This window comes from Argopecten irradians, chromosome 15 (assembly GCF_041381155.1).
Source record: "Argopecten irradians isolate NY chromosome 15, Ai_NY, whole genome shotgun sequence".
NCBI lineage: Eukaryota > Metazoa > Mollusca > Bivalvia > Pectinida > Pectinidae > Argopecten > Argopecten irradians.
In genome coordinates, this window is record NC_091148.1 from 1,505,266 (window position 1) to 1,519,195 (window position 13,930).

Below are 13,930 nucleotides of genomic sequence, written 5' to 3' on the forward strand. Positions count from 1 at the left end.
TTACAACCATATCAATCAATACTATGATTCAGATCAGTATAATAAAGCACTTCTTTTTTTGCAATTTTTGAAAAATGTGTACCATATGTCAAAAATCAGACAAACGTGCATGGTACAATCAGTACATGCCTTCAACTTCTAGGTCATAGTTGGTAAGGTGTCTGACATTCTACCCCTATAGCCCACCACCTCTGGGTCACAGTGGCTGAGTGGTTAAGGTGTCTGATATTCTATCACTAGTCCTCCACCTCTGGGTCACAGTGGCTGAGTGGTTGGTAAGGTGTCTGACATTCTACCACTAGCTCTCCACCTCTAGGTCACAGTGGCAGAGTGGTTAAGGTGTCTGACATTCTACCACAAGTCCTCCACCTCTGGGTCACAGTGGCTGAGTGGTTAAGGTGTCTGATATTCTACCACAAGCCCTCCACCTCTGGGTCACAGTGACTGAGTGGTTAAGGTGTCTGACATTATACCACAAGCCCTCCACTGCTGTGTCACAGTAGCTGAGTGGTTAAGGTGTCTGACATTCTACCACAAGTCCTCAACCTCTGGGTCACAGTGACTGAGTGGTTAAGGTGTCTGACATTATACCACTAGCCATCCATCTCTGTGTCACAGTGGCTGAGTGGTTAAGGTGTCTGACATTCTACCACAAGTCCTCCACCTCTGTCGCAGGGGCTGAGTAGTTAATGTATAAAATATTCCACCAACAAATTTCACTTAAATCTTAAAATGAATAAATAATGAAAAATCTTCAAAAAGACTTTGAAAACACATAATTCAAAAGCAATTTAATATCTAGCATGAAGTGCAGAATTTGGCAAAAAATCACACCAAAAATTGGAGAAATCAACCGCTTAAAACATTCAAAATACCTCTGACTTATCAGCCTATTAAAATGGAAATGATATTAAGAAACCTTTTGAGATACTTTTTAACAAAGTATACAATTTTCAAACTTTGATGAACATTTGATCATACCCTGCCAAACAGCATTTAACGTGGAGATCTAGGACATGCAATCCACATGTACAGACCTTAAGGCTTTTTAATATCAGAGCTGTGGAGCGGGAGATTAAGTAGAGTCATGCTCCAGTTTAATGAGAAGAACATCACACAGTCAGCTGATCGTTAGATCCCTAAAACACAGCTTAGATACAGCATTAATACAACAGCTGCACCTACTCATGGTCTGTTTCAGGTTGGTTACCACCATCAATTAATTAATTGCCTACAATCTTCATGATCAGTAATCAGTCCTTAACAAGGACTGGTGAATTTCCTGTATTTCTATCTAAAATGAACGACTCCAAACTCAATCAACCCTTTTCTTTTAATTGCAAGGAGTTTTACAGATTTATTCCTCAAGATTTCATTAGCACTGCATTTGTATGAGGTGGCAATGGCACGCTGGCTTACAAACACTCAAGTGACGCAGATTATGTATTTCAGTCAGTCAGAATTTCCGAGAAACATGAAAGAGAAAGCAGCCAAAACTTTAAACAGAATAGATAATAACCAAAAACATTGCATGACACACAGTAATAGCATTAAAGACAAGAACTGTATTAGAACGAATACACGTACCCAGCCTACTATACCTTTCGGCCGGGTACGAATTGGTCCCTATGTGTCGTAGTGGAGCACTGCCTCCGAAAATCACTCGGGCATAGTTTTCAATACTTTTTTGTAGGTTTCAAATTATTTTATGTGTATACATGCATTTACATATTATTTTTGTCCAAAACAAACATAACTACCATTCTTAATATCTACCGTACCGCTCACAAGACGTCAAACTCACAATTTGTGGACTTGCTGTATAAATTCCCTTCAGAAAGACGTTCATATGTATTATGTAAAAAAATAATGCCTCGATGAGAATTTGATATTTTATGTGGTTCAGTTTTATTGCATAGTAGGTAAGCGATATCAAACAAGTACGATAAAAATGCAAACAAACGTTTTATTATGGTTTGCATAATCATTACTTTGCTCCATTAGCAGTAATAGGCACCAATTGTAGCTCTAAAGACGACACCATTTCTGTCAAAAAGTCTTTTGAGCTACAATATTGCAGCTAGAACTGTATGTATCCCTGAAAAACTGGTACATCACATTCATATTGCGATATTGTATCGTTTTCCAATGTATTGCAGTAACCAATATACTGGTAAATCTCGGCCCCCCTAAACTTCGTGCATGTTCAAGGATAGTGAACAATGAACATGTAATTTCTGGTCAATTTGCTACTCAAAATCCACATTCAGATTGATTTGTTGTGATATGGTCCCAACATGCTACAGGCCTCAGGTCTCAAGGATTATTGACTAATTGAATAATAGTTATTGACTAGAAGTTGTAAAAACATTTTAGCCTTTTTGACCCCAGTGAGTGACCTTGACAGAATTAAGGTCAAGGTAATTTGTATTAGCATACAGCCCCAATATCAGGTCTCTATAAACACAGCTTTTAGATATTGAAAAGAAGTTGATCCTTTAAAGAATTATGTCTATTTGACCCCTGTGACGTACCTTGCATTTCAATTAAAGTCAAGGTCTTTCAATTGAACAACAATTAGTTGCCTTCAATTCAAGTGATTTATCATTTAGTAATCGATTACAAAACTCACTAATCTTTTCAGCCCTATATGGTATCCATAATAACTCTCACTTTTTGTCATATACACCCAGGATTTTTTTGAAGTATGATTTGGGGCCGAACATTCCCCACTGCAAAGCCTCTAAATTTTTCCGAATTCAAGCCTTAAATTTCCCAAAATCAAAGTTTCTTGAAAACTATCCAAAAATATTGCATGAACTTAGTAGACTACAGCTTTAGATATTTGAGAATTGGCTTCTGAAAAGTACATAAACTATACTGGAAATAAAATATCTTATTTGTTATGCTTTATTTCATTTCTTATAATTTTTCCCAAATCGGTTTTGTCGCATATTTTCCCAAATTCAAAGCCACGGGCCCCATTCCCAAAGCAAAGAGAAAGAGCCCTGACACCTTTCTGCTGAAAACTTCATACTGTAGCTTTATTTAGTTCTGTTAGTTTAGACTTACAAGGCTATATTCTATATATATACCTTTATACAGTAAAACCCCTCTAACTCGAACCCGGATTCCTCGAATACCCCTTATTCGTCGAACTGGTCGTACGGTCCCGACCGTCTCTCTATATAATCTAAGTAACAAAACCCCGGATAGCTCGAACAGCTATTCGTCGAATACCCCGTATTCCTCGAACAGAAATATGTCCCCGTTGCATCAAATACATAGTATTTACCCATGTATTCGTCGAACAGGTGTTCGGCCCTTGAGATTTTTTTACCTGTGTCACACCTGACTGCACCGACCAACATGGATAATTGCTCACGATCTTGTGTTTATACAATTGGCGTGTCAAGCCTTTAGGTAATTAAGGGATTAACGGTGTCATTATTACCTACCTACACGATCGCAAGCCGTTGTTTAATGCTAACTTTATTTAAATATTTCAGAAAAGGCATTAAGTTATTAATGTTTCTCTCGTAATAATCTTCGTTCCGTATACTTTTTCATGTAAATTGTATTTTGTAACTTTACTCGTAAATACTAAATAGACATCTATAGATATCATTCCTTATGTCTGTAAATATGCTGGTTAATAACTTTATTGTGAGTATGTATTTTGTAAATGTTTTAAATAATTTGTGATAATTAAATAATAGAAAATGTACTCCTTGTTGACCAATATGGATATTGTACATTAACCTAGATGACGAGCGCTTACTCTGATGTGAATGACATTTGATTTAGGGCTTTCTCATTAGCTTTTCCAAACGCTAAATTTATGTTATACATTTTTTCAACTTGATATTGCTATCAATACAACACTTAAATAAAGAAATCCAAAATGCTGAAAGATAGGGTAATTAAAATGTCATTGCCGTGCATTGTTTGTCATAGTTTGAAACCGGACATTTTAACTGTCGATCTTGACCAACCTCGGATGAGTCGAATACCCCGTATTCCTCGAACTATTGACCTGGTCCCCTGCAGTTCGAGTTATAGGGGTTTTACTGTATATATATAATTACAGTTAAATCAGGACTTCTTCGGAATTCTGACACAAACCTGACCTTTACTCATGTTATTACCTTTACTCATGTTATTACAAGTCCCTGTGTATAAATCAGCTGTCCGTCCATGCCATCACGTAATTTCAATCACTACTGGACAGCGATATATAATTGTGTGTGTGTATGTGAAAAAATGGTAAAATAGTGCTGCAACGGTACGCTTTCCCAACGATACGATACGTATCGCGATACTTGTCTCATGATACGATACGTATCACGGTAGTTATTTAAATCATTATATAAAAGAGAGAGGATTTCAGAATGAACTTTCAGAAAAAAACAGCTACCAAACATTATTATTTTAATATTAGTACGCATTGAAAATAGAATCAGGAGAGACAGAAATGTACAAGATTAATAATTTATTTTAATCCAGAAGTTTTGATAATCGTATAGTAATTTTAAAGTATTTAATTAAGTTACTGTCTGTTTTAGTAAACACGTGAATCAGTCGCCGTGAAACAGAAAGACGATCACATTTCAGACTCCTTATTGGATTTTCAGTGAATTTCACTGCACGCGTTTAAAAATCTATTTCGAGCATAAACAGAAGAATGTTTACGTACATTTGTCTCAGACAAATGAGCAAATGATCGTGATTGAACTTCAACGTGCCAACATGCAGTTGTTTGTAACATCATACACATGTGTAAGAAAAAGGCGTCAGGTTGAAGCTATACTTTCACAACAGGTCGTATTTGGGAATTTGATCCGTATTGTTATTGATATGACGAATGTTTGATAGTATTTCAAAGTTTAATGCAAGTATTAACTGCATTAAAACACTGTAGAAAATATTTTTTGTAGTCACAGTAAAATACGAAACTTGCGGCTATATTGACTGCGTAAACAAAATCATGTCATGGCTGCCGAAATGCAAAGTTTCTCCAACTGATCGTGAAGTATAATAGGTCAGTTGCATTCACTACCAAACATATTTGAAACTGTAAATGCCTTACATAGATGCATGCTTTAGTAATTAGTGATTGTATTGAATTATAATCTAACTACAGAAACGATGTGGATCGGCGAATATCTTTGGTAGGAAGTACTGATAACCGCTAAAAAAATCCTGATTTCGCCCGATCCGGAAACTGGTGGGGGCGTACCGTGATATAAAAAATACTGAAAACCGAACCATGTAGTTTATACCATGATATATCGTCCCATGGTTTATGGTTGCAGCACTATGGTAAATAATCTTTACTACACAACACTTCAGATTAATAAGCGGTCAGTCAATTATTTATATAATATTTTTCAATAAATATTGACAGACACGTTTGTAAAAAGGCAATCAAATAAATGCTTGCATCATGTACAGTATCCAGTAAAAACGTTAGCTTTTTTTTCCCCGAATCAATCCCAACATAATAACGATGGCTTTCTTTTTTTCCTGAATCAATTCAAACGTAGAACAAATTATTCCTCTCCTAGCTCCTTCAAATCTTTTATATTTGTTCAATTAATTATCATACCTCCCAACCAGCACAATTACACTCAATTTTGATGAAGTCTTCATCTACCATAGGAAAGTCGTTATTGTACAGAACTACATGCCCAATGTAGAAGGTGTAACTTAGACGGAAACATAACTGTTACATTTACAGTCAGCTGATCATGACAGCAGGCCTTAATTCTGATAAAAGTAGACTATATAACTCCGTTAGTCGCCGTTACATTTAACAGTTATTACAGCAGGCCTTCTGACAAAAGTATAACTATGTTACAGTACTGAGAGTAAGATGTCACATAACTTAAAATGGAAGAGAATCGATTCCATGTAATCAACCAGATAGACATTTGAAATATCACAAGATAAACAAACAATACAATGTCTTTGTTCTGTACTCACGTATTTGTTTATCTTCTTTTTCCTGTAGTTTTCACCGGAGCGTCTATATAACATTGATCAATTCCGATCTGCGTTAGTTGAATGATTCATCGAGGTAAATAGGTACAAAGTTGTAAATTCTGATAAAGGCCCAGTAACGGAGGAAAACTAACAGTAATTGAAGCCGAAATAGAAGTGTTTTCTTTTGAATATTTGGAAATTTAATTATAGCCTACAATACAAAGCTATAGTTTAATATTTAAGTGAGCTTCAGATTGTGTTTATAAACTATTATTTCTCTTTATTGTGTATCGAGGACTCCGTGGCGCAACGGTAGCGCGTCTGACTCCAGATCAGAAGGTTGCGTGTTCAAATCACGTCGGGGTCATACGATTTGTTTTTCATTTTTATTCTGTATTTTCTTTAGCGTAATCTAAATAGAACGACAACATTATATCATAAAAGGTATGTGCAATTTTATTTTATTTAGAGTTAGTATCCACAGCTACAGGTAGGTAACCGCATGTAAGGTCCACATGAATATTAAACAGTGCCTGTTTATGTGATGACATTGTGTGCCGCTGCACCCGACGGGGTCTATGCATAATTGTTCATATTTAGTGTTTTTACCATTATGATAGCAACTATATGTGCAAAGAATACGTAACTGGAATGTAGATTGTATGCGGATAGTTTTAAATATTTTACAGATGGGAAAAATGGGACACAAATCAAAGTCATCTACAGTGTTCCATTTCCCATAAAATGACCCAAAATTATCCTTATAAAAATGTTTTAAGAACTCATTTCTCTAAGCATAAATTGAAACATTTTCTTGCTAACTTATTTGTCACGAAGCAAAAAGAATAAAAGGTATTTCAATCTTAAACTTGAGTTTCTGGTTACCAAAGCCCCATTATTGCATATTTTACCAGGAGAACTTTGACCCCTGACCTTGATCCTACAGCATGGTCAAACAATATTGACGCTCCATTCACAGATATTGTTAACTATTATTTACCAACGAATTAAAACCATGGCAACCAAATGTTCCTCCATTGTTTATATGTCCATAGTAATCGCTATTGAATTATTCGATATGTAAAACTATAGACATACTCAAGTTACAGTAACTGACCAAGTTAGATCCAACAGCTAATGAGTTAATTGGCCATTTTACCAAATTTGTGTATAGTGACCAGGGCAGGTTACCATGGCAACCATACTTTCAACAAATGAAAACCTGCTTGCTTATCTGCGGATGCTCTTCAATTGCTTTGAAGATAAATTGATATTGGCCAAATATTTCAGGAATTGTCCGGGGTGTTTTTTTGTAGCCTATATATGAGTGTATATCAACATGGTTACCATGACAACCAAAATCGGCAAACAAAAACCTGTGTTCACATCTACACATATGGTCCACAACAACGCTGCCAAGTTTCAATGAAGATTTTTTAGCAGCTAAGAAGGAGTCATTTGAAAAAAAAAATCTTATGGCCGACAGACGGGCAAGTCAATTCAGTTTAACTGCTTACACCCCACTTGCCAACTCTTAGTTATGCGGGATGGGGGTTGGGTATATCAATGTTTTAATTTTATTATTCAAAATGCATACTTAACATACTTGACCATTCTAAAGTTTTTTTCAATGTGTCTGAACGAACATAAAATATTTATAAAAAGTTAAATAACAGATACAAGGTCTTTATGCCAAGCTTTCACAGCAGAAGGTTGTCCCCACTGAACATTTATAGGTGTGCACAGGTGACGCTGTAACCGTAACCAGGAACAAAATGACCTGTGGTATAACCGTATATATACACCGTCTCTTTTATACATAATATTGGTAAAAATAGCACCGACGAGGTCCTGGTGATTTTACGAACTGCTATTCGTAACATTGACTGGATGTTTGTGTTTTAATGGATAAACCAGAGTTCTTACCACCGATTTAATGGACAATACATAACACGGGACATTAAGTATCGCACAGTTTAGGTCTATAACGAACCACCAGACTACAGAAAAGTGGAGTATGAATGTATGTGTCAGATATCAATGCACCTGAACCAGTATCCTAGCTTACAACTATAATAAGCGAAACTAAGCGAAACAGAAGCCCTATATTTGCCCGTTTGATGCTGTGTCCACAAGAGTGTGCCATAAATACGGCGACAAGTGATTTATGACGAGGATACGATTTAGTACCACATATAATGTAATGCATGTAATGTGAGCAATGTAGTGTGGCAGTGCATGGATATTGTTATTTCGAAGCTTTTGTGTCTGTGCGGAAGAGTGTACCGTATGTACGTATAGGTATACGTAGTGATCGAAGCAACGTCAAGCACGACGTGCTCTTGAATGGATGACTACTCCGTTACTGAAGATAGAAGAGTCCCATCTCTTTATTTACGTCTGATTTGATACATGTATATATATAGTGGGATTTGCTAAAAGGGGAATCGTGTGTCAGGATGGATGACGATATGTTACCAGAAGTTACATGTATCAAGCATGCTGCCCTTCAATGTTATTCAGTGTGGACAAAGTCTTGTTTTGACAAACAACCAGAGTTGTTTACCACAGTAAATAACGAAATATGTAAATGTATGTTTGATTTCACGGAATCTCGCAAACTCACAGAAGCTAAAACCGACACGTTTGACGATTTCTTTACTCGCCTTGCAGTGAAAGGAAGAGAGAAGGGGAGACCGTATTTCAATGGTGTTTACGAGGCTGTAGGAAGTCGAGGAGAAGGTATGGGGTTCCTGGCTAACGACACCGATATCCTGTGTACTCTGCAGACGACTCTAGCGTGCTTCCCATCACCTGACATAGACCTGCTGGATAGCATGCTGGTTATAGAGACTGACGACTGTCACCAAGGTTACTGTAGACTGAAGTTCCACCGAGAAAACCTTTGTGATACGTACTCGATTTCAAAGAAGTTTTTTGTGAAGAAGAAACGGTCGGTGTATCTCTGCAATAACGCCCTGGTAAACTTATTCCAGGAAGGGAATATGATGTTTGAGACCTGGCAGCCCCACGGTCCTGCTCTGACGAGCGAAGAGTTGCAGCAGGACTGGGTTATAACCATCAGGTGTGTCAACCCTGGTCGTCTGCTCCTCAAATACGTCAACAGAAAGAGACTATGGCCGGACAGTGAGACGCTGGAGAGACTGAAGAATGTCCAATACGGTGTGGTGAACGCGAGTCATCCCACCTGTAAGGAACCCTCTTTGGAATTCCGTATTTCATTCGCGTCAGCTGAAAAACTTCTTATCCGGAGTTTCTCTAACATCCAGTTTGCAGTTTTCGCTTACCTAAAATACATCAAGAGGCACGTGGAAGACTCGGTTTGTAGGTCGGATGATGTACTAAGAACATATTACGTGAAGATGGCGATTTTATGGTGCAGTGAATGGGTAGACCCGACTGAATGGACGGCTTCGAATTTCTTGCGATGTACGTCAATGTGTCTGGTATTCCTGCAGCAATCCTTCCTGTCACGGTACCTCCCACAGCTGTTCATTCCTGAGAATAACCTGATAGACCATTTAGATCCTGACGAATGTGATCGAATTGCGTCATGCCTGGGTGAATACATAGACGCTGAGAACCCAAAGATGTTTCTGAGCTGTCTATGCGACGAAACCTTCGATGAAGCCTTTGACAAAATACTTGCTCGCCCAAGAAGAAATTTGCCGTACCTGACCAAGAAATTATTCCTTCAAACATCCACTTCAAACATAGCTTTGCACAGCATATCGTCTATCATGGAAACAGATACACTTTCCTACATACCGGCAGAGTTAAAGGTGTACGATGTTCACGTCTTCTGTCCCGTGTTGTACGAAACACTCCAGGATCTGGAGACGATTGTACCTCCGGATATGGTAGATTGTATGAGGTCAATGCTCTACCGATTTCTCGGAGATATCGTGCACAGAGAACCTGGGTTTATCCGAAGCAATACAAACCAGGCAGGCGAACTCTACACGAGAGGGAAAACACTAGTGTATCCTATCAGTAAGTTCAATGACGAGGAATTCTCAGGGAATGTTCAGCTGGCGCTATTCCGTTACCTCAATAGGGAGTACACGAAAGCGTGGGCCATTCTGAGAAGGATTGAAAAAAGGCTTTTTACAGTAAACATCGTAAATATTCTGTCAATTATATTGGTTTACGGCGATCTTCCTAGATTATGGCACGACACCTTCCTCACAGGAATGGTGTCACGCTTTGGGGATCCCAACTTAGATAGTTTGCCCATCAAGTGTAATGCATTAGGCCTCTACATCTTAGTGCAGTGTATCAGAAAACTATATAAGGACACAGGACTGTGTTCACAAAGACTCAGAAAGATCAACCGTTCAATTTCATCAAATATCAAACATCTGTCAGTGTTCGACCCCCAGACGAGGCAGTTTACCTCGATGGTTTTACATCGTACCAGATCAGTGTCACTGGAACTGCTCTCTCGTCTGGAAGTGCAATAGTGCATTTCATATGTACATGTGAAAAATGAGTCTCTCCCCTTGCTTCTAACCTCAAAGTGGGTTGTCCAGACAAGAGCATCGAGTATGGCCCCTCCATTGAGTAAACGGGATGACAATAAATTGAATTTAAGGCTTATCATATGATAAGTGAAATGGACCATTCGGTTTAAAAACAACATTTAATGACTCCCTGATCCATATCACTTTTGGTGATGTCGTCAACACTGTGATAGAAGCACGGTGATATTGAACAATTGCATTTTTGGGTTGTGTCGTTATTTTACACTGTTATATATTGTTGAAGGTGTTATATTTCATCTGTATTTTTCTGAATTATGACACTTAAATGAGAATGAATTCAACATTAAAGACTTACAATCGTTCCAAACAGTTTTCTCCGATCACGTTCAATAAAAACACCAAATTCTGTGCTCATTTTAACGTTTTACAAACATATACACCCGTCATAACTTGTGGCGTGCCTGACTCTGTATCAAAGCCCTCTAACTTATAGGCTCCAGAATTTATGTTCATGCACCACGACCCTCCTGACAGTCGGGACAATAAAACCCATAATGCATTTCACACATTCAAGGATGGAGCGCTGGATCACTACGGATTGGAAAATGATAGTCCGTGTTTATCCGGCGCCTCATCGATCCTTGAAATGTGTGAAAGGGGCTTAACCTCTCACTGAGCTGCCGATGTCCTACTCCGAAATATGTTGCTATAATATACCACTTACAAGATGTACACCGTAGGTACCCCTGATACATCTACCAGCAGGGTCTGACGTACTTGTCCCGCTCCGAAGTACCGATGGGAACCAATAGCACGATAGCAAGCAGTACGGAGATTGTCAATCTGTGTTCAATTACAACTCCTGACACGACCACCAACAGAGGGAGCCTTCTGTCACAAGGACCTCTCTAATCAGTACGCACATCAATGACACTTTAAATCAAAATCCATTGGTGTTTGTAAACAAAATTTGTTTGCATTTGACGATAATGTTCGTCAACATTTCAAAAACGAACTAGGATCCAAAACAACAAGCACTTGTACATGTATTGCTTCTTTCTTAGTAACAATGAGTATATACATAGCATGCACATATTTGAAATTGATTTTGATTTGAAGGATGTAATCTTGGACGGAGAGGGCAAAACATCCATTTCTCTCAAGACAGACTCAAACTTGTACAGGTGAGACAATAGAGGGACAAAACATCTACTTTCTCTCAAGACAGACTCAAACTTGTACAGGTTAGACAATAGAGGGACAAAACAACCACTTTCTCTTAAGACAGACTTAAACTTGTACAGGTAAAAAAATAGAGGGGACAAAACATCCACTTTCTCTCAAGACAGACTCAAACTTGTACAGGTTAGACAGTAGAGGGGACAAAACACCAACTTTCTCTCAAGACAGACTCAAACTTGTACAGGTTAGACAATAGAGGGGACAAAACATCCACTTCCTCTCAAGACAAACTCAAACTTGTACAGGTAAGACAATAGAGGGACAAAACATCTACTTTCTCTCAAGACAGACTCAAACTTGTACAGGTAAGACAATAGAGGGGACAAAACATCCACTTTCTCTCAAGACAGACTCAAACTTGTACAGGTAAGACAATAGAGGGGACAAAACATCCCTTTTCTCTCAAGACAAACTCAAACTTGTACAGGTAAGACAATAGAGGGACAAAACACCACTTTCTCTCAAGACAAACTCAAACTTGTACAGGTAAGACAATAGAGGGGACAAAACATCCACTTTCTCTCAAGACAGACTCAAACTTGTACAGGTTAGACAATAGAGGGGACAAAACATCCACTTTCTCTCAAGACAGACTCAAACTTGTACAGGTTAGACAATAGAGGGACAAAACAACCACTTTCTCTCAAGACAGACTCAAACTTGTACAGGTTAGACAATAGAGGGGACAAAACATCCACTTTCTCTCAAGACAGACTCAAACTTGTACAGGTTAGACAATAGAGGGGACAAAACATCCACTTTCTCTCAAGACAGACTCAAACTTGTACAGGTTAGACAATAGAGGGGACAAAACATCCACTTTCTCTCAAGACAGACTCAAACTTGTACAGGTTAGACAATAGAGGGGACAAAACATCCACTTTCTCTCAAGACAGACTCAAACTTGTACAGGTTAGACAATAGAGGGGACAAAACATCCACTTTCTCTCAAGACAGACTCAAACTTGTACAGGTTAGACAATAGAGGGGACAAAACATCCACTTTCTCTCAAGACAGACTCAAACTTGTACAGGTAAGACAATAGAAAGAGGGGACAAAACATCCACTTTCTCTCAAGACAGACTCAAACTTGTACAGGTTAGACAATAGAGGGGACAAAACATCCACTTTCTCTCAAGACAGACTCAAACTTGTACAGGTTAGACAATAGAGGGGACAAAACACCCACTTTCTCTCAAGACAGACTCAAACTTGTACAGGTTAGACAATAGAGGGGACAAACAATCCACTTTCTCTCAAGACAGACTAAACTTGTACAGGTTAGACAATAGAGGGGACAAAACATCCACTTTCTCTCAAGACAGACTTAAACTTGTACAGGTTAGACAATAGAGAGGACAAAACATCCACTTTCTCTCAAGACAGACTCAAACTTGTACAGGTTAGACAATAGAGGGGACAAAACATCCACTTTCTCTCAAGACAGACTCAAACTTGTACAGGTAAGACAATAGAGGGACAAAAACATCACTTTCTCTCAAGACAGACTCAAACTTGTACAGGTTAGACAATAGAGGGGACAAAAACATCCACTTTCTCTCAAGACAGACTCAAACTTGTACAGGATAGACAATAGAGGGACAAAACATTAACTTTCTCTCAAGACAGACTCAAACTTGTACAGGTTAGACAATAGAGGGACAAAACAACCACTTTCTCTCAAGACAGACTCAAACTTGTACAGGTTAGACAATAGAGGGGACAAACATCCACTTTCTCTCAAGACAGACTCAAACTTGTACAGGTTAGACAATAGAGGGGACAAAACAACCACTTTCTCTCAAGACACACTCAAACTTGTACAGGTAAGACAATAGAGGTGACAAAACATTCACTTTCTCTCAAGACAGACTCAAACTTGTACAGGTAAGACAATAGAGGTGACAAAACATTCACTTTCTCTCAAGACAGACTCAAACTTGTACAGGTTAGACAATAGAGGGGACAAAACAACCACTTTCTCTCAAGACAGACTCAAACTTGTACAGGTAAGACAGTAGAGGGGACAAAATATCCACTTTCTCTCAAGACAGACTCAAACTTGTACAGGATACACAACAGAGGGGACAAAACATTAACTTTCACTCAAGACAGAATCAAACTTGTACAGGTTAGACAAAAGAGGGGACAAACACCCACTTTTTCTCAAAACAGACTCAAACTTGTACAGGTAAGA

General features: G+C 38.3%; 2 protein-coding genes and 1 non-coding gene across 5 annotated transcripts in view; 2 read left to right on the forward strand and 1 right to left on the reverse strand.

The window, feature by feature from the left end:
• The window catches only part of LOC138308479 (extracellular sulfatase Sulf-1-like), a 75,896-nt gene extending 69,754 nt beyond the window's left edge, over positions 1–6,142 (reverse strand). For all 3 annotated transcript variants that reach the window (XM_069249469.1, XM_069249463.1, XM_069249471.1), the window contains exon 1: positions 5,986–6,142. The gene's annotated coding sequence lies outside the window, so the exon portion shown is untranslated. The remainder of the gene's footprint in view (positions 1–5,985) is intronic.
• Positions 6,143–6,280: 138 nt separating this feature from the next.
• Positions 6,281–6,352, forward strand: Trnaw-cca (transfer RNA tryptophan (anticodon CCA)). Its single transcript has one exon. It is a non-coding gene; the product is annotated as a tRNA-Trp (tRNA).
• A 2,050-nt stretch (positions 6,353–8,402) lies between these two features.
• LOC138309184 (uncharacterized) lies at positions 8,403–10,882 on the forward strand. The gene has a single exon (XM_069250334.1). The coding sequence runs from the start codon at positions 8,445–8,447 to the stop codon at positions 10,467–10,469; it is 2,025 nt and encodes a 674-aa protein (XP_069106435.1). The 5' UTR covers positions 8,403–8,444; the 3' UTR covers positions 10,470–10,882.
• Positions 10,883–13,930: the final 3,048 nt, after the last annotated feature.